We start from the raw sequence: 25,852 nt of genomic DNA, 5'->3' as shown, positions 1-25,852 counted from the left end.
TGTCAACCACACACTATCCCAATACTGTTTGAATGACTGTTCATATCTGCTAAGGCACGTGAACGTGAAGCCAGCAGCTGGCTAGTTGGCCCTGCTCCTGCGTGAGCTATAGTATCACGGATAAAAAGATCCATGGCTACTGACTACGTAAATTAACTTCATTATTATACTAGCCGTACCCGTGTGCTCCGCTGCACCCATTAGAAATAAATATAAAGTAATTACATAATTAAAATAGGACATTTGATCCAGGGAACATTCGTGTTTGATAGAAGGATAAATCGTTTAATATGTTACTTAATTTAAATTGCATCCAAATAATTAAAATGCGATCATTTTGGTCCAGAGACACTCATTTGGTGCAATGACAATTCCTTTAACCTGTTTCTTAATTTTTATTACATGCAACCCTAGTTTAATGAAGATTGACACCATTTAGATTTAATGTGTATACTTTATTTTACTTGTTATAGGTTTCCATTGAATTATGGTAATATCTTAATTTTAACCCTTGTTTTCTACGTATTCAGTAAATGGCGCTTGGCCCACTATGGTTGTGAACCCTTCAAATAACTTAAATTATATAATATAATATTACATATTATATTATATTATATTATATCAGAAGTTACTGTAATAACATTATAGCATTATGTCCATCTAGAGAAACTACACTTTCCAATGGTGAAATAATAATTAATTATACAAATCGATTAATTTAGCTTCATACAAACACAGAAATATTCTCTGTAGGCTATCTTTCATAGCTTTCGATTGTTGTGTCCAAGGCCCCTTATAGACGAAGTCATTTGTTTTTTAATTCATTACACGGCCTTGGATAGCAGTTATTTTAATTTTAAAACTCATTTATCTCATTAAATATCAGTCCTATCAACATTTTTCAAGGAATAAAACTTATCGCAAATTATTTTTAAAGAAACGTTTATTATGTAACATTTGTCACAAAAATCAATAATAAGCGAGATATTTCGATTTATTTAATTCAGGCACCCTTATAACCCTCCTTTTAAATAATGTATTTTGAATGCCATATAGCCTAAAATCTAAGTTACAACGAACTTAATTTATATTCCAATTTTCATCGAAATCGGTTCAGCCATTATCGCGTGAAAAGGTAACAAACAGACAGACAGACAGACATACAAACAAAAATTTCAAAAAAGCGATTTTCGGTTTCAGGGCGGTTAATTATATATGTTAGGACCAATTATTTTTGGAAAATCGAAAATTACCAGAAAAATTTCGGCTACAGATTTATTATTAGTATAGATATAATATGTTTGACCTGAATGCATGTGAGAACTACATGGAACACAGTTATTTTATTGAAAATTGTTGTTCACTAATTATGAATTTCTAAAAACTTCTGGCATGTCATTTTGTAAATCAAAACATAGCAAATCAAATCCTGTGTCACTTTCATAAGAATAAAACATTGTACAAGAGAAAATGTTACATATTTGAAGGTAGTATGAGGTAACTGTTTAACGAAATATGTACCAGATATTAATATTATGGGACGCTTATCAACCATTTTTCATGTTTAGGATATCTTACCATGAAATTGATCAGTTAAAGGAAGTTACCTTGTAAAAATCTTAAATATTAAGTACAGAGTATCCCAAAAAAATGTATACACTGTTCGCTCATCAATAACTTTAAAACATATTGAGATAAAATTCTCGTTTTTCATGAAATTGTTCAAAGTGACCACCAACAGCATCCAAACACTACTGATGCCGCTGAACTGCTCCACGAACTAAGTTCTGTAATGTGTCCAGTGTCATAGCTGCACATGACGTTAAATTTTGATTTTTTCTCGTAGCACATCCAGTGTAGCTGGCATTTCCCAATAAACAACATCCTTTAGGGTCCCCCATATGTAGAAATTGGTGTTAGGTCTGAGGACTGTGCTGGGTACTCGACAGCACCTCTTCGACCTATCCATTAAGCTACAATTTCCCCGAAAATGAGAATTTTGTCTGAATTTGTTCTAAAGTTATTTATAAACAAACAGTGTATACTTTTTTTGGGCTAATCTGTATTTTAAGTCATGTTATGTTACATTAAAATTAAATTTCAAATCAAAATTCTGAAGAAATTTAAAAAAAAACAGTAATAATAAATCTTGGTCAGTATTACTTACTGAAAAAGAACATATAAGGTATCTGATTCTTCTCGACATGATTCAGTAGCAAAATTTCGGATGCTAACTGGTCATGACTGTTTGCAGCACCATGTTTAAAATTGAAATTTTTGGTTCACCAAAATGCATCCTGTGTAACCTAGAAGACTCTTTGATGAATCAAGAACATTTACGAAAATGTCCAGCTTTGGTATCAGATTTTTTGGATTCGGACTCTAAATTATACTGTTCTGCAAAGCTAGAAGGTGAACAGAGAACTTCCAAGTGCCTGGCAATAGATACTGCTGCTGCTACTATGTTACATTCAATCAAGTTTTATTTAATTTCTATTTCTGAACTCATTTATGCTTTAGGTTGCATTATGCAATTTCCCCAAACTATCATTTGTCTCTTCTTGGCAATGCATAAACAATGTCACATTACTAAAATTCTGCTAACAAGTTTGGAGTTAGACTTTCTATATAACCCTAAATTATATGAGGAGTATCGTTTCAAAATGTGTTAAGTCCCCCCTCCATCGAAATTTAGTTTGATGCGATTTTGCGCTTATAAGCATGTCTTCTATCATATATCATAACAAAATTGGACCATTTCGTATTATATTCTGTGTTTTTTGTATGTGCTTTCTGATGTATGGGATCAAATCATGTTATGTTCGCGAAACTGATCGGTTCAAATCGTATTAAATTCCCAACCATTTTCCATTCGTTGGTTGACCTGAACAAAATGCCGCATTTTTTCCTAAGTTGTCAGCATCTGTGTAAGATGTAATGAATAACGGTTGCTTACTACTTTTGTGCAAAATGGATAGTTATGCAATAGTTGGAGAAAGATCAAAGAGGCTCAGGAAAAGACTAAAAACAAAAACAAAAAGAAATCGCGAAATGGAAGCAAAGTAAGTACATTAGCTGTGTTACTATAATAAACTGAATTAAACATCACATTCTGAGATGATATTATATTCTAAACTGCATGCATTTCCTTATACACACAATGGGGAAAACTGGGCCTTTCTACAACTAATAGTTTCCAATTCACTATGCATCATTCCCACAAAGTTCCCAACATTCTATACATGGAACGAGACTCAGTGTGGAAGAGGGGCAAATAAAGTGGCATCAGGAGTAATGCCATTTCTCAACTTTGAGCAGGATGTTACTTGCATAAGACTTCTGTGACAGATGCAATGGGCAGAACGAAAACATGCACATAGTACACATCCTTTCTGGCTCCAAAGCAAGGCACCCCCACACATGTCCGAAGTTCTAATGCATTTTCCAGTATGGGGCCATTAATTATTAGCAGCTGATAGACTTTTCGGAGTCGTACAGAAAACGTTGCGCAAGAAAGGCAAGTTAATTATCCCTAATGATTATAGGGCTGTTTATGAAACAGTGGGTTCCGTTAAAACTTTAGAAGAAAATTGGACAATTCGAGATTATAAATCTCTAGCTTCACAGTACAAAAAGGTGGACAGAATCAAGGATATGAAAAGTGTTACGTTGAAAAGGATCTATAAAAATGGAAAATCAGAGGTTACTTTGAAAATGGAACCCATATTTAGATATGATGATCCTTTCAAAGTAGGTACTTGTATTATAAAACGAGGAGTAAGAAGAATAACAAAGCCACAAATCTTATTGATCCTAAAAAGAACGATGTGGATACTTTGCTGAAAGTGAGATTTGAAGATAGTTGGGAAGAACTGGATGACGTGGGGTTCTATGCTTCTGCCTCAGCATTGATACAGGATCTTCTAGTGAAAATAATGCACATGGTGAACGTCATGAAGAATCAGATTTTGAAAGACTCTGAAAGACTGTATTTTCATAATTATATTACTTATGTGTATTCATTTTAGACTAAAGGGTACTAAAAAAAACAATGTAGCTTTAATTTTGTTGATAAGAAATACGGGAACACAGAATATTTAATCTCAACCATTTCTGTTATTTTGTAAGAAATAAGAAGGTAAATAAAATGAAACAGCATTGTGTAAGAAACAAAAGGTGTTGGATCAAAACGTATTAAATTGTCTGTGTTGTTTCAAAATGTATTAAGTAACAAATTAAAAGTCAACTTGCTCCGCATTGTGACAGGAAACACATTTCAGATTTTATCGGTATTACTTATAAATGTCTATATTAACACGATGGCAGTTCATTTTTATACATATTCAAAACACTTTAGGAGAGAAAACTTTTTATTGCTTCCTGTAAAATTAGGATTCGGGAACATAACACATTTTGAAACGATGCTCCTCATATGTGTTTTTTAGGTTTTCACGGTGAATGTGATTTGGATATTGCACTATGTCCTGGAGCTAACATTTCTAACATTTCGAAACTACATACAGGTTCCATGATCAGGGCAGAGAGCCTAGGCAAGACCAGACAGTTCGCCTACTCTGCTGGGCATGTAGTGCCTGGCCGTTCCACGTGCTGAGCTCAAATGACAAATTCTGAGGGGAATATCTGTCAGTGACTAAGCTCTTAAGAGGCTTTTGAGGCTCATATAGCCTACCGGTACATATATATTCTTATATGAGGTATCGCCATCCTCATTGAATAATCAATGAATCGATTCCAGGTGAAGGAACGAATTTTTCTCAAATTAATAGATATTTACAGTATGGCTACTTATAGTCATTGATTATTCAATGAGGATGGCAAGACCTCATATAAGAATATATATGTATATATCAATGTTAACAGTAACTCATGAACTGTTGTTGAAAATGACCATGCAGTCATTTAAATATGCGCTCCTGCATACATGACTTGAATGTCTTAAATGCAGGTAGTAGGCTATTGATAATACAATGAGAGGAGTTCGGCCAGCACCATGAATCGTGTCCCAGTGTGGCTTGATTCCAGGTGTCGGAACGAATTTTTCTCAAACTAATAGGTTTTGAGGCTTAGCAGACCCAAAAAATTTGAGTTATAATAAAGTAGAATTGCACACAAAATGTGCATTGAGAGTCTATAAATGGTGTTTCTTGCTGTAAGCTTTTAAGCTTTTCGTCCTTTTTGGGCAGTATTCTAGATGGTATTGTTTGCATTTGCATCCGCACAGGGAACACACACAGTCTTCGTCCGGTTGGTGGAAACCTGGTTTCTTGCAGATCTTGTGATGGAAGCCGTGAATGGAGAATCGAGTTAGCACATGACGCTGTGGTTGGTCTGGGTTCGCCCATGCTCGATTTATCATTGCTTCTGTGGCGTAGAAGTCCATATCGATCTCGCTTCGCTTCCTTATTCTCTCTGCTAGGAGATCGTCATATTGTTCTGTTGCCAGCAGATGGTGCGATAGCCTCAGCTCTTCTATCAGAAATGGTTCCCGTGCCAGTTAGTATACAAGTCTACCCAGAGGGGGCCATTTTTGACACCCCAAGTACTCTTTTTAGGAACGTGGCTTTTACTTTCTCCAGTTGTTCTAGATCTTTCTTCTTCAGATATATCCATACTATTTGCAGGCCGTAGGCGAATATTCGAAAATTTTTTGTGGTGAATAGCTGTTTTGCTGCGTCCAGAGATAGTCTATTTATGAGTTTGATGTCATTGATGGCTCTTATGGCTGCGACTGATTTTTCCGCGATATGTTTGCTGAAGCACGTGCCCGTTGTTTGGAATTTTACTCCGAGGTATTTGTAGTGGCTTGATTGTTTCAGTGGTTCTTGTCCGTAATACACCAGTTCATGTGTTGCCACTCTTCCTCCTTTTCTGAAAACCATCTGCAAAGTCTTGCTTTTGTTTATGCGTAGTGCGTTTTCTTCTGTCCATGCTATGAGGGTGTTGAAACTTTCTTGTAGATCTCTATGTTCCGTCACGCATAGGACCATATCATCTGAGTACAAATATATGGTAGCTTTACAGTTTGCTATTTTTAGCGCTTGGACGACATCTGCCGTGGTGATATTGAATAGCAGAGGGCTTATTGGATCACCTTGGAGGACTCCATTCGTTTGAACTATAGGTGTCGATGTCGTTACGTTGTCGTCTATGGTCACCCTGTTGACTGTCATAATACACCTGATGATGTGGGTCAGGTAGTTGTCTCCAATTATCGTTTCGAGCTTCTTCATTATGATCTGTCTGTCGAGCAGATCGAAGGCTTTTTTGAAATCGATAAATATTGTATATAGTTTCCCTTTGGGATGTCTGAGTGCCACTTGGATGTCGGACAACAGGTTGTTTATGGCATGCAAGGTGGCTCTCCCCTTCCTGAAGCCTAATTGTTCCTCTGGGATCCTTTTGTCTGTCAAGTCGTATAGCCTCTTTGTCAGAACTTTTGAGAAGACTTTGAATAGTGGATTCTCCAGCGCTATGCCTCTGTAAGCATCTGGCAAGGATGTAGCACCTTTGCCTTTATAAAGAACTTTGATGGTGGAGTGTCTCCACTTTTCCAGAATGGTGCCGTATTCCAGGCACTTGTTGAATAGCTGAGTCCATGTCTGGATTAGGTGCGGTGCTGCCAGTTTAAGGTGCTCGTTTGCAATGCCGTCCGACCCTGCTGCTTTTCTAGTTTTTGTTCCCATTATAGCAGCTAATATCTCTTGCTCCGTTATTTTTGGGAATATTGGGTGGTGATTGCTTTGTACCGGCAGCACTGCATCGCTTCTACTCTGGTTCAGAATCTCACGAAAGTGGTCTACCCAAATCTGCATTTGTATCATGTTTGGAAAGGAGGGTCTTGTTGTCTTGAGGGCCGTAAAAGGACCGTCCATTGCAAATTTGATCAGTTGTTGCGCTTCCTTTTCAAGATGGCTCGCCCTTTTTTCTCTCAGTAGTTTCTTGTAATGTCTTCGTTTTTCGTTATATTGCTTCAAGATTTCTGTATTTGATGAGTTCCTTGCTCTGTGTAGGAGTTTGACTTTCTGCCTTTCTTCATAGCACACTCTGTCAAACCAGGCTTGAGATTTCCTCTTCGGGAGTTATTGAGTTATTATACCTAGTAACAATAGGTCTATAAGTTTGCAATAATGATGTATCGTAACACTTGGTTTTCACTCACATCCTTGTTGGCAGTCATTCCAGGATGCAGAGTTTGGTGTGAGATTTGTGGCAGAAGTCTCTAAACCTCTAAAGGCATGGCTACGACCTTGACTCGGAAGCTTGAGGGGGACTAGAGAGGAGATATCAATTCACTAAATCTCAGTATGAAACAAGGCTAGACTTCCGCCACAACAATATGTTGCGCTATATTGGTGTTCTGGGGGTGATGATGGTCGCCTTCTCGTGGTGCCCCCTGAACTATGTTTAATGAACATAGAAAAAAACGACCATCCAACATGCTCAAATGACAAATACAATCCGAAGTAAAATATTCCGGAGGTGAAAAAGTCCCCTCCTTTGGATCTCCGGATGGGGATTATTTTAGCATCACATAACAAGACAAAACACAATATAATTCTACCTCAGCTGAAGGTCTTACAGTGGAATGCTGGAGGCCTTAATCAAACCAAGAAAACTGAAATACATAAAATTCTAATAGATAAAGACATTGATATGTTTGCAATAATGGAAGCCAATGTTACAGCTCAAAAATTACAGTTCTTTGTTTTCAAGAACTACAATACATTTCTACAACCTAAAGCAAGACAAAGAACTAGTGGCATACTAGTTGGCATCAAAAGAGGAATAACTTCAACCTTTAACATTGTTAAACAAATGACTAAGGAAGATAAATCTGAAGTAACGAATATATTATGCAAATCTGTCTTTCAGGTAGAAGCTCCCTGTGAAGCAGGCTTGAATAATATATTTGTTGCTGTCAGGGGCGTATTTTGTGGACTACCGGGGCTACCGGCAGTAGCCCAAGGAAATTACAAAAGAAAAAGTTTATAATATAACATAATGTAATAATTCTGTATTATTAGTTTTACCACAGTAATTAAAATTAAAGCAATTGTTAGATTTATATGCACTCTCTGTTCTCGAAAAGAAACAAGTTGTCAAGGCGGCATCACTGCAGAAACCGCTGCTACGAGGGGTAGCCTGTGACCGTTCCGCTCACGCTGTCCTGTCGCACAACTGCCTGTCCCCCGCTACCTGTTTCTATCGTGCAGTGTAGGCCGGGTGAGTTGCCGCTTTCGTGATCGGTTTCTTCGAAGGTGCGAAGCAACAATAGGCTTAGTACGCTAGCTCATGAATGTGATTGTGTTCTTGCAGTTCAGTATTTTAAATATGTGATTTGTTCGAGTGTCTAAGAGTTATATTAATTGTGAATTATGAAGTTTTTAATTTCCCAATTAAGTGATATTGTGAAAAATATGACAGAACAAGTTTCTGGAGAGGTTTGTGTTGAAAATGACTGTGTAATAGAAGGTTTAATAAAAGTGCCTTTTAACCGTCGTACATACAACGAGAAAGTTGAAATTGTGAAAATGGAAAGACCAACTCCTGAGTTAAATTTGTCCATGAAAGTAAAAGAAAAACAGCGTGAGTACACACGCCATTTCACTTCAACATCATATGGTAAGTGGAATTGGTTGTGTGGTAGCTCTAAACTGTCTAAACTATTTTGCTGGCCATGTTTGTTATTTAGCCGCGAAACTAATGTGTGGTCAAAAGAGAAGTTTTCTAACATGAACTCCCTTCGAACGGCAGTCCTAAAACACGACAAATCAAAAGCTCATATTTGTAGTAGCATGAACTTTGCAAACTTTGGGAAGACAAGAATTGATTTACAGCTAGATAAGCAAAAAGCTCTACACATCAACCAACACAATGCTCTTGTGAAAAGAAATCGCGAGATTTTACTGCGTCTTATTAATGCAGTCTACTTCCTAGGAAAACAAGAATTGGCTTTTCGGGATCATAATGAGAGTGTGGAATCAGACAATAGAAGAAATTATATTGAATATTTAAGTTCCTTAAGTGAATTTGACCATTTACTGGCCAATCATCTTGAAAGTTCAACAGTATTTCGTGGTACTTCTCCCGCAATTCAGAATTACTTAATATTTGCTATAAGTGGGGTTATGATAAAGAACATAAAATCTGAAATAGAGGAAGCACCTTTTGTGGCCATTGTTGTTGATGACAAGTGATCAGAGTCAATTGTCCACTGTTTTAAGATACGTCGACAGTACTGCCAATGTTCAAGAACGGTTTATAGGATTCACAAATGTCAGTTCGGACAAAACTGCTGCTGCTTTGTTTCAGCATGTGGAAGGTGTTATAGCAGAATAGCTACAATGTCGGCAATAAGTTAATTGCACAGACATACGATGGTGCTTCAGTTATGGCGGGAAATATTAATGGCTTAAAAACGAAAGTTCAAGAAAAGTATCCTCAAGCACTATTTGTCTATTGTTACAGCCATGTTCTCAATTTAGTTTTGCAACAAACTATTTCATCCATCCCAGAATGCCGCATTTTTTTCAAAACACAGTCGGGTTTAGCTGCATTTTTCTCATCATCTCCTAAAAGATCAGGAAAACTCAAGGAATTTATGAAAAAGAAACTCCCAAAAATAGCACCAACTAGATGCAATTTTACATCTCGGCTTGTAAATACAGTAAAGGAATACAGAGAACAACTGACTGCTTTCTTTGAAAATATAATTTGTAATGACTCTGAAGAAAACTGGGATGATGATGATGTAATTGTACAGGCTCAAGGATATTTGTATTTTTTCACACAGTTTCAGAATATATTTCTTCTTGAAGTCTATGCTAGAGTGTTCGCACATACAGATGTGCTCTACAATATTCTTCAGACAAAAAGTCTAGACATAGCATACTGCTTGCAAGAGGTATCAAAGTTAAAAAATACTATATCCGAGTTCAGACGTAGTGGGTTTCCGTCCATATGGAGTAATATGGAAAATGAAAATTCTTCAGCCAATACAATGGAACCACCATTAAAGCGAAGAAAAGGAGATGATGAATTGAAATACAGGCAGCTGTACTACAGCATACTAGATCGTATGCACATGGAAATTACTGACAGATTTTCTGATTATGGAAAGCTTATAGATTCTCAAAAATTTTTTGCTTATAGAGAAAACTTCCCGAATGAGGCACTAAACAAATTATTTCAGTCCTATAACAGTCACTTTGATCAAGTACGTTTGAAAAATAAATTAAGTGTAATATATTCAGCAGAAATCTTTGATTTTTCGAACAAACCTATCCACGAAATATTATCTGCCATATATGAAAACCAGCTGAACCAAGTTATTCCTGAAGTTCTTAAATTGGCAACATTAATTGTGACAATACCAGCTACGTCAGCATTGGTAGAAAGAACATTTTCTGTGTTGAAGCGAATAAATTCCTACTGTAGATCAACTCATACACAAGAACGTTTATCCGGCTTGGCACTGATGTCCATTGAAAAGTCATTTCTACAGAAACTTCGCAAGTGGCCCAACTGTAATTTCAATGACGAAGTCATCAAAGTATTTTCGTCCCAATCAAGACGTCTGGAATTCACATATAAATAGGTAAGGAATTTTATTATAGGGATTTTAAAATATATTTTGTGTAATAATAGGGTCAGTGGTAGCCCAGACCCTTAAACCAGTATACGCCACTGGTTGCTGTAGGTACGTTAACAGAAAGCCACAATTTAAGTCACACAGAATTGTGTGCACTCAAAGTTGGGTTTCTGGCGTCTTGTCAAACCATTTGAGTTGTGTGGACTTAAAGGGAAGAATTGTGACGGTGTCTTGTATAGTTCCTGGAGTAGCTCAATCGGTAGAGCATTCATGCGCTAAGCGAAGGGTCCCAGGATCGATACCTGGCCCAGGAACAATTTTTCCTTTGAAATTATTCACAAATCTGAAATTTGTAAAATAGAACTTCGGATAAATAACACTTCAAAATGTATAGCATATATAACCCCCTAATAACAAACCCAATTTGGACAATATAGTAGTTACACCAAAGACTCTCATAATTGGAGACTTCAGTGGTCATTCTAAAGAATGGGGATATTTAGGCATCAATTCTGTTGGCCATTCAATAGAAGATTTTCTTAACACCCAATCAATCCAATTATTATTCAACCCAGAAGACCCTCCAACATATCTTCATTCCCATGGAACATCTAATCCAGATTTAACTCTAATATCTTCAGACATATATAACAAGGCAAGCAGGAAAGTTCTGGAAGACCCTGGACTTGGCCACAAAATCATTGCTAGTTCTATTTTACTACATCAGAAACCTACAAACAAATCTTATAACAGATGTTCTTGGAATTTTAAAAAATCCAATTGGACTAAATTTAGAGAAGATCTAGAAAATAGCCTCTCCATTAATATGAACGAATCCCCAGACAAATGTAACGACATAATTTGTGCAACTATGCTAAAAGCAGCAAAGAAATGGGTGCCCCGAGGAAAGATCCCAAACTACAAACCTTTCTGGACAAAAGATTTAGAAACATTAAAGAAAGATTATTACAAAACAAAATTATTTCACACATAACAATAAATATTATACACAAACTGAAGGATTACCAATGGGTTCACCTATATCAAGTATATTAGCTGAAATCTTCATTCATAATATAGAACAAACACACATACTAAACACTGACAACAACAAACACGCAGAGAGAATAATGTACTGGCATCGATATGTAGATGACATAATAGTCCTATATAATGGAAACAAAAGACAAATAGAAAACCTACATCAACAACTCAACAAAATACATCTCAAATTAAAGTATACAATAGAAACAGAACATAACCAAGCTATAAATTTCTTAGACATCACCATAACCAAAACAAATAATAGACATGAATTCAAAATATACAGGAAACCACAACTACAACACACATACAGAATTCATCGAACTATCCTATACAACATAAACATGCAGCTTTCCATACAATGACATACAGATTAATATTTAACATACCTATGAACAATGACAACTATACTGAAGAACTAAACACAATAAAATATATAGCACAAGACAATGGATATAATCCTAACACGATAGATACACTAATAAAAAAGACAAAACAAAAACAGAACAAACCAACACAAACACCGCGTGAGAATAAATACATAACATTAACATATCACAATATCAATACTTACAAAATTGCAACTTCATTCAGAAAACTAAAACACAAGATAGCATAGGTACAAAACAAAAACACAACACAGAAATATCTAAATAATCACATCAAACATTCAAATAAATATAATTCAACTGGGGCTTACAAACTAAAATGCAATAGTTGTCCACATTTTTACATAGGACAGACAGGAAGAAAGTGCATATGTAGTAGAAAGTCATAACTTATTATTTTCACAAAGTTCACTTTTTAAACAAGAGCTCAGCACTTTTAAGATAACAAAGAATCAGTTTAAAATATTCACAGACATATCTGTAACACTTTCTGTGATAAGGGTACTTAAAGATGGTGAATTTAACACTGGTAATACAAGGTCTCTAATCTTACCTTAATGGATAGATAAATAAGTGAACTAACAAAGTAAAGAACAGAGGAAGGACTGAAGGAACTAATTAATATATAAACAAGTAGCTTGATGATCAGTCAGTTGGTAACAAATTTGGTTATGGTCATTCCAACCATCATGGATTCTATGAGTCTGGCAGTTAAAAGAATTCTGTGTATGAGACAGAAGTATCTCTTAACACCGAATTCGTTACCTACAATGATGCGTTCATGGTTGAAAATGATGACTGATAGAGCTACATTTGACGTGGGCAAGAAATGAGACCAGTAAATTTTTCGTGGAACTCTAGTAGTCAATAAAGAAATTAATGTAAAAATATATGAAGGGTTCACAACCAGAGTGGACCAAGTCCTTCTGGAATAATTTTGAGAAATTGAGTCTTAAAAGTACCTGACTCATGCTTAGCAACCTTCACTTTCCATAGGAAATGCTGCCCTCTCTGGAGTAACAAATGAGTTATTGACTTAGTTTGTTAAGGCAATGAATAAATCTAAGTTTTCTTCATCTGAGATTGCATTAATCCACAAACTGACCACTGGTAGACTTGATCCACTCTGGTTGTGAGCTCCTCATATATGACAGAAAGAATTGAATGAGGAATTTGAAAAAGGGACCAAGTCCATATTTTTTGTAAATTGAGTTTATGCCCATTTCTGGGTCTCCATACACTCTTCTTGGATTTCAGCATTAAAAGGAACGAAGTCCTTTAGAATGTACACATTTAAATTGTGTATCAACATGTTTGGACTGTTATATATCCAGATCCATACAAAAGGTTTTTTGTCGTTTTCTTCAAATTTACTTTTCCAGACTTAGTCCCTTTTGAAAATTCCTGATTCAATTATAAAATAGAATTCGAAGGCACAATTAGCTCACCGGATTGTATCGCCACAGCTGATTTCCCTGCATGCCATGACAGGGGAATAAGTTCACTGCAGCCTTGTTCTGTACATCTGACACGTCCCAACACATGGTGCGGCCCTTGGGACGTATGTCTTTGTGCCATGTCAGTATGAAATTCTGTGCAAAACAACCACATCACATTTTCAATGCTCTATTATCATTTACCACTCTGTCATCACCTCAATGTCTCTGAATATTGTCAGTCTTTTAAATGAGACATTACACAACAATTACAATTACTGAAATTTGATTGTTTTAGTCCTTGGCCCACAGTTTTTAAGTTTCAACAAAATTTCTTTCACGATTATGAAGGGGTTTTCCAAGAAACCGTGTCTCAAGTAGGTGAGCCTCTGAAGAGAAAAAATATCAACTATAAACGCATCTATTGCGAAGTGTTTGATAATATTGATAACCACTTGGATGTAAGATTTCAAGATTATTCTAAACTGAAATTTTTAAATTTATTGTCGCCTCAAAACTATGAAAAATATACTAACCAATTCCCAGAAAGTTGCTTTCAAAATCTCATAGATACATATGGAAAATTTTGATTGTAGTGTACAGCAGTAAAGAGTTTAGAAATAAAACCATGAGTGAACTTGCAAAACTATTGAGTACTAATTCAATGCTGAAAAAAAGTTTTCAGCAGTTTAATGTGTTAGTGACATTACTGTGTACAGTCACAGAAGAAAAATCTGGCCGATGAGCAGCAAAACTCGTAATGTTACTTACGCCGGTTTTTTTGTAATTATCACAGTACAGAGTATCTAAGAGGGATACTGTTTACTCCCCCCAACGTTGCTGGTCTCGGAAGGAGAGGATTTCGGACTGTTTCTGTTCACATTCCATAAGGTTGAAACTCTTGTGTTCTTGTCGACATAGGCCTACAAAAATTTTCTTAGTAAGCATTGTAGTAGTAATTTTCAGATAAGTCAATATACAATACAATATAACATAAATATTTTATTTGTTATTCAGTCTAAATGACTTATCAGTGTTTTAAAAAAAGATCAATAAAATGTATAAATATAAATATTCATTGAAGTTAAAGGTTAAAATAATGCTAACGTTTTCGCCTATTACCACCTTTAGGCATTTGAGCAATATTTTATATTAGTTACTTACGATACGTATATATTATAGAACGAATTGCATCATGAACAGCTCAACTTCCTGTTGAAAGTCATACCTGCATTCTACGTTTCAACCATCTGAAATTATTTCGACGTCCACTCAATATGAAGTTTAATATTGGAATCAATAAGAACCATAAGATTATATCATTATAATACATATAATTACATCAATAACGGCACATACCAGTAATTGGTAAAATTATACGATCAAATGTAAGCATTAATAAGACATTATAGAAGTAATCAATTTTTATTACAAGGTAATATTTTATTTTATTTGAATCCATTTTAAATCTACAATTTAATCTTTGTGTCCTATAGTTGTTTTAATTATTGTCGTAAATTTAAGTAGAGATGAGGATAATTAATTCAACTATCATACATATCAAAACAATAATTAACTCAACTATAGTTTATCATTTAATTTGCACAAATGATTTTAATCTGTTAGTTTTAAGATTGATTAATGTATATATTCAACAGCCATGCCTTTTACTGTAAATTAATGTATCACATGATATTGTTGGCTCAAGTGCCTGAAGATGCCAATAGGCGCAAAACGTTAGCATTATTTTAACCTCAACTTCAATTAATATATATTTTATAAATTTTATTGATCTTCTTTAAAACACTGATAAGTCATTTAGTCTGAATAAAAAATAAATATTTATGTTATATTATATTCTACAGAAATTTGTTATTTCATTGTTTTTACCATTGCGGGTATGAGGAATGTTACTGATTTCATTATCATCTCCTCTGTTCGTCTCTCTTTAGTCTATAGACCAGGGATGCTCAACCTTATGAATACTGCGGGCCAATATTAAAAAAAATATATTATTGGAGGGCCACAGACATCGTCCAATAATAAATTATTTACATAAATGTCTTGCTAATTAGTGATTATTGTAATTTATATTAATTAATAATACAGGTCTGTTCAAATATTTTTTTTTAATTTTAAGTTTGAAACTTTAGTATTGGGCACAGCTGCTATAGACATACTACATTTATGCAAATCTAGTCTTTCAGGTGAATAATTTCAATTCTGCTTTACAGGGAGCTTCACCTGAAAGACTAGATTTGCATAATATATATGTTACTGTGTACGTTAACAGAAAACCACAATTCCAAGTCACACAGAGCTTGTGTGCACTCGTTGTGGGTCTCTGGCGTTTCGTCAGCCCATGCGAGTTGTGTGGATATAAAGGGAAAGGTTGAGACGGTGTCGAGTGGAGTTCCCGGGTAGCTCAGTGGTAGAGCACTGGTACTTTCAACCAGAGGTCCTGGGATCGATACCCGGCCCCGGAACAATTTTCCCTTGAAATTATTCATACTACATTTATTTATGGTTTATTCTTATTTTAATATCTTCCTGGCAAAACAGACTGCCAATATGACGAAGAGTAAACAAAATTGAGAAAGATACAATACATAGGAACTTCGTTCTAAGACGATATAGAAGTCAACAGTCAGATAAAGTAGAATAAATATAAATTGATTGAAGTAATCCAATACAAACGGTATAAGTGAACATTAAAATAAATTGAAATAAATATATATAAATTAATTTAGGTAAACAATTAATAATAGTGACGAAAGAGGAACATAAATAGATTTGTTAATTAGAAATAATTTTTGTGCGATTTAAGGAAACGTTTGATTATATAAGCGGTTTACTATAACTCATTTATTTATTCTATTTTTAAACCTACAGTATTTACTTTAGTTCTGAAAATAAAGGAAAATATACATTCCTGAAGTAAAATAATTAATATTGAATGTTCTTTTTATCACAAATTAAAATGTTCTTCTTTCTATGTAGCTCTAGTGATATACAATAGTTTCCTTCTGGACTTAATAATCTGTCCAGAAACCATTGGCATTGTTCACTGTATCCATTCTTCTATGTACAGAATTAACAAGGTTGTGGATATATCTATCTGACAATGCAACATCATCCCAAGCATCTGAAACGAGATCCCACAATTCGTCCGTATACCTAGGACGCCGACCCTGTAGTTGTTCGTTAACACCGCGTTACACTTCCGCCCCACATTTTCTATGGGATTTAAGTCAGGACTTTTTGGCACCCATGGAACCTCTACGACATCATCCCTGTGAATGTTGAACCACCACTACACGGCAACACATGTGTGTACGGAAGAAAAGTCGTGTTGGAATTTTATTTTGTTTTCGGGCTGAAACACACGCACACTAGGTAGCATCACATTTTCCAGTATATTGGTGTACTGATGCCCATTCATATGCCCATGAATCCTCCATAGCGCGCCGCCACCATAACCAGAAATCCATCCCCACATCGACATGGACAAACGACCAATGCGTTGCCTCTGGACCACATATTCAGGGTCAAATCTCTTGGATTGTTTCGGTCGATATACTTGCACTGGCCCTGTGCTGTGGTTCATAAACACTTTCTCATTCGAAACGATGACCTCTTGCCATGGATAGTTGTAATGCATTTGGCAAAATGCGACACGATCAATTCGATGGTCTTCAGTCAGAACTTTACCGCCACTCTTCTCGGCACAATATTGGCACCATTGAGCCTTTTAGAAGCCGTTCTGTTGGAAGCAGGAAATCCCGTGTCGGCAACAAGCATTTTAGAAGTGTGAAATGGAAAGTGCCTCGAACGTTCTATTAACATAAGATCTTGTTGTGGTGTTGATGCCTTGGGTCTTCCGCTAAAAGGTTTACGAGTTACGTATCTTTGCTCTTGATACTGCGCTCACCATCTGGACGCTATTCTAGTCGCAACTCCATAGCGTTCTCCAGCTTGCGCCGCACTAAATCCGCCTTCCTCGATCAGTGCAATTACTTTGGCTTTGACGTCCATAGCTATCGAACTGAAAAACTAATGATGATTTTCGAAGTGGTTGTGGCTATTTATAGACAAAATCTGTTGGTAAAGATGGACAGGGTCACGTGTCTAGGACTCTAGAAAAAACACGAAGTAGGCTATACAGTGGTCATAAATCATAAACGTAGTATGCCTGTAGAGTGAAGACAGACGAACATAGGGGATGAAAATTACATTAACAACATTCTTCATATCCGCAATGGCAAAACCAATGGCAAAACAACTTTCTATATGTCGACTAAAACACAACAAACACTGCAATTATACAAATACAGTATATTATAGACTTTAAACAAAACCATTCCGAACGTCAGTCTCTCGAAGCGTAGCAGCTATGAGGGGAAGTCAATAGTGTCCCTATTAGACATTCTGAACAGAAAGAGTCCGAAAGCCTCTCCTTCCTAGCCCAGGAACTTCGAAGGGAGGTAAACACTATCCCTCTTAGACACTCTGTACTGTGATAATCACAACAAAACCGGCATAAGTAACATTATGAGTTTTGCTGCTCATCGGCCAGATTTTTCTTCCGTAACTGTACAATTCCTGTGAGTACGTCTTTAGTAGAAAGGTCGTTTTCAATGCTGAAGAGAATCAAAAGCTACTCTCGAAATTCTACTGGAGAAGAGAGACTATCTCATGTTGGAATTATTCCAATTGAAGCATGCCTACTAGGAGAACTCAGGAAGAAAAAAAGAGTTCTTTGATGAGGTGGTTACCAAATTTGCTTCCCAGGAGAGAAGGATTGAATTTCAGTTCCGTTGATCTTACTGTGAGAAGTGCCAAGGGTGAGTTTAAAGCCAGAAGCTTGTTATTTTATATCAAATGTTGTATAATGGTAGCTTTAAGAAATTTAAATTGATATTAGGTCTACTTATTTTAATATATGTTCTTTTAAATTATTATCAGTTGTGATTTTATCAAGGCAAGCCCCCTTGATTTACTATTATTTATCTAACAATTATAATATTCAGTGCTTCGGCTGTCTGAATGGTCACTGCACGCCACTGTCCAAGTGTACAGTTTCATCACTTGGACAAAGACAAGCCCCTCCAACATACTTACAAATTGATCTAAGGGAGCATGCAAGGATTCCAACTCTGTGAATAGATTTGTGTGTTAAGAAACTTCCCAAACTATGATAAATATCTGGATCTAAAAAAAGAGCTAGACAGCAAGGAAGTAATATAATGAAACAAAACACATTAAAGAGATCTGGGCAAGTTGTTTGACACATGCAATGAAAGAGATTGGAAATAAGGAGGGCCAGATGTTTCTTGAAAAGCAAAGAGAAAAGTATTTTGAAGTAGCATGGAAGGTAGTGATCTCAAACAGCTGCAAAAGAAACCAGAGCTCGGTACGAAGAAGTGAAATCTGTGTGTGTCTAATGCCTACCCACTTCACTTGCGTGATTTTGCATACCGCGGATAGATGACAGGACTGTGATCCATTTTCAAGTTGCACACCACAATATGCATAATGTGTATCTGTTAAGAGTTACGTCGTGTATTAGAGTGAGTATATGTGTAAGTGTAGTGTAGGAAATGATGAGGACGATGACAAAGGTGAGGAAGAAAGAAAGGGGGAAACCCGGTGCTGACACGTAGCCTACTCCTGTTGATAGCACCCAGGGGACCACCAGTCTTAATGTCCCCATCCGATGGGTGAATCTCTATCAACAGTGACATATGCCTTCTTTTCATATGCACGTGGAGAGATTTGGGATTCAATTCAGGCATACTGCTGCACAATTTATTGAGTAAAAGTTGTGCACCACCATCTCTCCTAGTCCCGAGGTAGAAATCTTACATGAAAATTTCTGAACCTGCTGAGAATCGAACCTGAGCCGGCTAGTTTGAAGGCAGTCGCATTACCACAGCACTAACTTGGTGGACATGAAGAAGTGAATTTATATCCATGAAAGGAAGAGCAACCGACCCTCTTCATCATGTTAATCACCTAGTACATCTGATAGCAAGAATGCATATCGACTGTCTGAACCATTATCTTGATTTTCAACATTATTACTTGCTTCAAAGGTTCCCTCCTCACACCTAGCGTCCCTAACAACATATTCCAGTCACCTAAAGTAGTCAGTGCCTTGGATAGAGTCAGTCTTCCAGATTGTGCAACAGTATTTGTAGCTGGAGCCATTGCTGAGACACTAGATAACATTAGAGAGTGGAACAAAGCATCTATTGGTATCAAATACTCTCTAACATTAATACTGGAAAGTTCACGATAAGAGAGCCGAATGACTCATCAGTGCTATCTAGTGGCAGGGAATGTTGACAGTGAGGATAACGTGGCACGTAGAGCGGTAAACTGCATCTAACAAGAGTTTTGTACTTCAACACGTGGTGTAAGTCGTAAGGATTATTCTCATGGCTGTTCCACAACATGTCAGGGAAAGTGGAATTGTTTGTTCTGTGTTCTTCTGTAAAAACTACGCTTGGCAAAAAGATGCTAGATCGTTCTTCAGATTTCCGAAGTGAGTAGGTGAGTGAGTAGTCATGTAAATACAAGTAGTCTATTACTTTTCTGCCACAGGATGATGATGATTATTACAGTAGAGTCAGTAGATAACTTGTTCTGTGACCTTATCATGTGTTGTGGCTCTCACCAATGGGTATGGAGAAGGAAGATAATTAGTCTGAGATGAACTTTCGTGTCAGTAGATTCGTATAATTTTAATCATGAAACAAACTCTCTTTCTGTTAGCTCATTCTTTCCCCACTCGCACGATTCACATGACAGGTCTCGTGTCCTCACCATCATCATCATCATATTATTATTATTATTATTATTATTATTATTATTACTGTTATTTGTTTTTGTCTTATAGATGTGCCATATGGGTAAATAAATGTAAAAGACAGGACCTAGACGAAACGTTTAAAACTAGAGGAACAGAGTATCTGTACAAAAATCACAGAATATGTTCAGATCACTTTAGATTATCGGACTTCAATAACCCTAATTTGAAAAGTCAGGAGTAAGTAAAAATAAGGTGTAATTGGAAAAGTACCCAAGTTTCAAATGAGTCATAGACCTGTTAATTTTTAATATATTTTTTTAATAACAGACTGAAGAGAACAGCTATTCCTTCACTGAATTTAACAGCGCCTTCTTCCGAAAATATGGGTCAAAGTACAATGAAAGAACCGCGAAGGTCCCCAAAGAAACGCATTAGACCTTCCATCGAGGAGGCGACAGGTTCTCCGATTCCAGACAGAAACGACGATAGTCCTCTACCAGGTACCTCATAATCAGATAGTACATTAGCAATAACATGTTCTCTGTGCTAAGTGAATCAGTTATTAAACTGCATAAAACTACTTTACTTCCATCATACCAAACACAATTTCTTTATAGTTTCTCCATACAAAATACTGAAAGTCATGACTTTTTCAAACTAAATAGACACATATTGTGATACGCAACATAAAAATACGAATTATTGATTTTGTGAAGAAAGTGTGTGAACTCATGTTTTCTCATAAAAACTGATTCAGTTAGTTATTCAGAAAATATTATTTACCTAGCCCTAGACTTTCAAGACGTTATTAATATTTCACTAAATTAAGTCCCTGTTTATTTTTTAAGATGCAAGAAATCCTAAAAGGTCAAAGATGGCTCAAGATCTTCAGATAAAGACACTTTCTAAGAAATTGATTGCAGCTCAAAAGTTGGTATCTAAACACAAAAAAATTATTTCATCTCTTCGGGCGGAAGTGAGAGCTCTGAAGACAACCAGTTCAAATACTGATTTAATCAAAATTGTTTCTAATGATGAATTCATTATGTCGCAAGTGCATTTAAAAAGAAAGAAAAAAATGGGAAGGCGGTATTCCAGTTACGATAAAAGTTTTGCATTGCACTCCATTATTGCTCACCTCAGGGCTACAGATTTTTAAGGAGAAAATTGTGTTTGCCAACAGTCAGATCTCTCCGAAATTGGCTTCATGGATTTGGTATAGGCCCCGGTATAAATCCCACCATTTTACAATTATTAAAAGTAAAGTCTGGAATGCTGCCACTAAATGAAAAGGTAGTAACAATTATTGTAGATGAAATGTATTTGAAGGAAAATATAACGTACAATGCTAAAGTGGACATTTTTAGGGATTCATTGAATTGGGTATACACAGCCCTAACCAACAATCTCAAACTAATGTAAAAGATTCAGAGGTACCACTTGCAAACCAAGCAATGGTTTTTATGATTCGAGGAATGTGTAAAAATTTTAAGCAAACCATTGGTTATTTTCTATCGAAAGATGCCATGCCTGCAGAGATTTTAAAATCACATCTGCTTGATGTAATAAATAAAATAAAAGATACGGGATTTATCCCTAAAGTGATTGTTTCAGACCAAGGATCGAACAACACTAAATCGAGAAGACTGCTTGGATGTAATGAAGTACAGCCTTATTTTGAACACGATGGTGAAAAAATTTATTTGTTTCATGATACACCACATTTGATTAAGAGCGTAAGGAATAATTTAAAACATTATAATTTTAAGCTATTTGATAAATTAATTAAGTGGGAATACCTAGAAAAACTTTATTTTATAGATAAAGATATGAATCCCCGACTTTGTCCTAAAGTAAAACTTAATCACTTGAATCTACCACCATTCACACCGATGCGAGTGTGCCTTGCTACACAGTTATTAAGTCATTCTGTAGGAAAAGCTATGGCATCACTCATAAAATTCAGTTACCAGAGGAGGCTCAACCTACTGCAGACTTCATCCTCTTTATGGATAAAGCTTTTGATTGTTTTAACTCTTCTAGTTTCCAAACTAGTAAAGCCTTAAATAGGCCACTAAGTGAAAATTCCACACACTGGAATTTTTTTAATGAAATAGAAAAAAACATTTGGAAATATTCAGGTAATAAACAATAGGAAAATGAACCCAAGATGTATAAATGGCTGGCTAGAAAATTTACAATCTTTAAAACTGCTATGGAAAGAATTGCATTATAATTATGGATTTAAATTTTTAATAACAAGAAGATTAACACAAGGCTGCATAGAAAATCTCTCTTCTATTATTCGATCTAAAGGTGGAAACAACGTAACTCCAGACTAATCGAAGTTTAGAGCTACAATTCGGGCAACCATGACGAAACAATTCCTAAGTCCTCCTGAAACAAGCAACTGTGAAGCTGACGTTTCTTCTTTCTTACTCAAGAAAGAAGATATCGAGGCAGCTAAATTGAATTTTTGCAGTCCAGGCATTACAGATGTCTCTGATTTGGATGTAACTGTTGATGACAAAAATGTACAGCATACAAATGAAGAAACCGTGTTGCAAGAAAATGCAAGGGCTTATGTTGCAGGTTGGGTGTGTAGCAGAATAAATCACGAAATTTGTCGAAGAAATTTATCTTGTAAAGAAAACCCCAACAATGACGTAACAACGCACATCGCAAATAAAAAATACAGTAAAGATTCAAAAATTGTTTTTCCTAATGATGTTTCTCTAATGCTCAGCCAATTGTGTTCTGATGTTTTTAAAGAAATTGATCATGTTATTTATAAAACTAGAATTGGTGTAAAAAAAGAACTAGTTAAAATGGTAGTGCTCCCTGTTAACATGTCCATTTGCAGTGACTGTGCCAATGTCTTCATTGATAAATATTTCAATGTGTTAATAAATTGTTACAGCAAAAATAAAATGGACAACCATACAGCTAAAAAACAAAACAAGCGATGTATGAAAGCTGCTAAAGTCATGCACAACTAAATTTCATCAAATTTGAAAATATGAGAATTTATCAATTCATTTCTATTCTAATAACTTTGTAATTTGTTATTAATTAAAAATGTTATGAACAAAGTGACTCTAAAGTATACTATTTATTGCTTTGCAGCTTCTTATTGAAATCAAATGCACACCTCTCCTCTTTTCCTCACGTAATCCAGCACGGCGCACAGAGTGTGTGAACGTTTCAAGCCACTAGATGGCAGCATTGTTACTTTTCGCCGCCGCTTGCAATGCTAAACAGGGAAGCTTTCCAGTATTAATGTTAGAGAGTATTTGTTGGTATTCAAAGTCCACAAGCTTCTTACTCTCCATAAGAAATATCCCAACCAAACTGTAGATAAGAAAGAACAATTATAGGCTATTATGGCATTTTGCCAACATCTTTGGTTTCTCTCTGAGCATCTAGTTGCTTTTTTGATGACCAAGTGACCACAGAGAAAAAGAAAAATCATCATCATCAACATCATCATCATTTACTAAACAGGCTTTAGATAATGTGGTCTGTTGTGGACTCAATTCGTTAAACCAGGAAAAAAGGAAAATATAGTAACAAACTTGCAGCCTCCACAGAAACCTGATACTCCTCAATGACTACAGACCATGGCTAAATTGGAAAACCTGAAATTGTAGAATCCTGTAACATTAAGAACCGGTTATTTATTTGAAGATTGAAATAGGAAGAGACAAATCTCAATCTTTCCTGCACAGACTTCCTACAGAGTGGTTTTCAAGGAACTTCGTGATTGCTCCTCTTAGACGAAAGTAGTAAATGACACGACAGAACGCACTATCAACCTGTTCCAAAAGTACAATGAGACATTGACGAAGATGAATAGAAACAGTTTCTTCTATAACTTTTATCCAAACACTGATAAGAGTTTTCTACTCCTTCAAAAGCTGCTCTGACTTTTTTCTTTCACTATGTTACACATTATAAACTTCTCACCTCTGGAGCAACTTGTAAATGGTAATATTTTAATGAAATTTTTTGTGCTTGTTTTACACATTAATGCATAATATTAGCCTTGTGGGAATTTGAATTTTTGAAAGTTCGGTTTTTTGCACCACACTACCATGTCAAGACACTGGAGGAATTTCTGTTAGCTACTAGCAAACACATGTAATTTTTAAGTGAAGAGTTGTCTTTTAGATCTCTTATGTCAGATTCTAGAATATTGACATAACTAAGTACTTGACTGAGGGTATCGAATGTATTTTGCATGTTTAATCTTACTGTTTCTATTTGGACTGTAAGAGATTCGGTATCATGTACGTATCTCTGGCAGACTTAGTGTTCTCTCAGAAGATAAACTTTTCTTGGTAGGCGATCTATTGCAGACTCCATCCTGTTGTTCTCTCACCAGTGATAGCTTGGTTGAAACATGATGTGAACTGACATGAACTTTTGTACTGTCACCCCTTGACAATCTTTCTGATGATAAACATTTCTTGCCTGGAAAGATGAAGGACCCACCTCATGTAAAAGCCTCATACTCAGGATTGCCGAATTTGAGACAATCAAGGTGGAACGCACTTCTGACTGCGCACCTCTTAACTTTACAAACCACTCACTATTGCTCGTATAGTGTGGTCTCTCACCTCGCATGCATCGGATCTTAAAAAACAAGCCTTTTGAAGACTTGATTGCTGTGTGGATTTAGATTCAAACATGAGCACAGCTTAAATGTTATTGACTACTAACGACCCAGCAACCATAAAGCATTCTGAATCGTTAGAGACTGGAATTTTTTGTTGAGTTCAAAGTGCAAAATGTGGGATTTTCAAATGGGAAAATCGGTGCTTTCAATTGAATTTTTCAGTATTTTCACATTGTTCGTTTTCGAGCTTGGAAATTGGTATGTTCATTTTTATAAAGTCTTTACAACACTTTTTCCCAGATATTCGCAAGTTTTCTTTTTGTTTTGCACACTGCAAAAACAAGTGGCAATAGAAGTCAGCACAAGAGATTGTTCGTCTTCCTTGCGAAAATTAATTGCCGATGCATGTTTTACCAACTTCAAATCTTTCTCAACAGTATCTCTTCTTTCCCACGAGACCTCACAATTACAAAATTTACACATGACTGTACTTTTGTCTGTGCAATAAAACCTATGCCTTATATACTGGAAAGCTCTATTGGAGCTATTTTATTATTAAGCATTCTTGTAGCCTCACTTGCACGGGAACACAATAATGTTATTTCGCCTATGTGTGAGACTATAAACAAATAAAACAAACACACTCAACACGCTCCAAAGTAATATGCATTCAGCAGGCTCACAACGCTCACAATACGATTCTCGCACATCGCTACATATATCAGATATGATGTCAGGAGTGTGTTTAGACCAGGTATTTGAATTAAAACCTTCTAGCTCGTTGACCGTTGACTAAAACAGATTCAGAATCGAATGTGCAATACTAGTGACCATAAATATCGACCTTATCTGTGCGACAGCTATCGATTATCGATTGCAGTAAAAAAAATTAAAAATTGAAAATTCGCGCACATAATTCGCTAATTGCTTAAAAAATCG

At 35.8% G+C, this 25,852-nt stretch overlaps 1 protein-coding gene across 2 annotated transcripts in view; it reads right to left on the bottom strand.

The window, feature by feature from the left end:
- LOC138705125 (uncharacterized) overlaps positions 1–25,852 on the bottom strand; it is a 208,425-nt gene that overhangs the window by 26,492 nt on the left and 156,081 nt on the right. For both annotated transcript variants that reach the window (XR_011333631.1, XM_069833777.1), the window contains one exon: positions 13,494–13,637. Coding sequence is in view for 1 of the 2 variants with exons in the window: in XM_069833777.1 (XP_069689878.1) it covers positions 13,494–13,637 (144 nt within the window). In the remaining variant the exon portion in view is untranslated. The remainder of the gene's footprint in view (positions 1–13,493; positions 13,638–25,852) is intronic.

The sequence above is a fragment of the Periplaneta americana genome, chromosome 8 (genome assembly GCF_040183065.1).
Source record: "Periplaneta americana isolate PAMFEO1 chromosome 8, P.americana_PAMFEO1_priV1, whole genome shotgun sequence".
In the NCBI taxonomy this organism is placed as follows: domain Eukaryota; kingdom Metazoa; phylum Arthropoda; class Insecta; order Blattodea; family Blattidae; genus Periplaneta; species Periplaneta americana.
The sequence above is the reverse complement of the archived record's forward strand: the minus strand, read 5'-3'. Positions and strand labels throughout refer to the sequence as shown.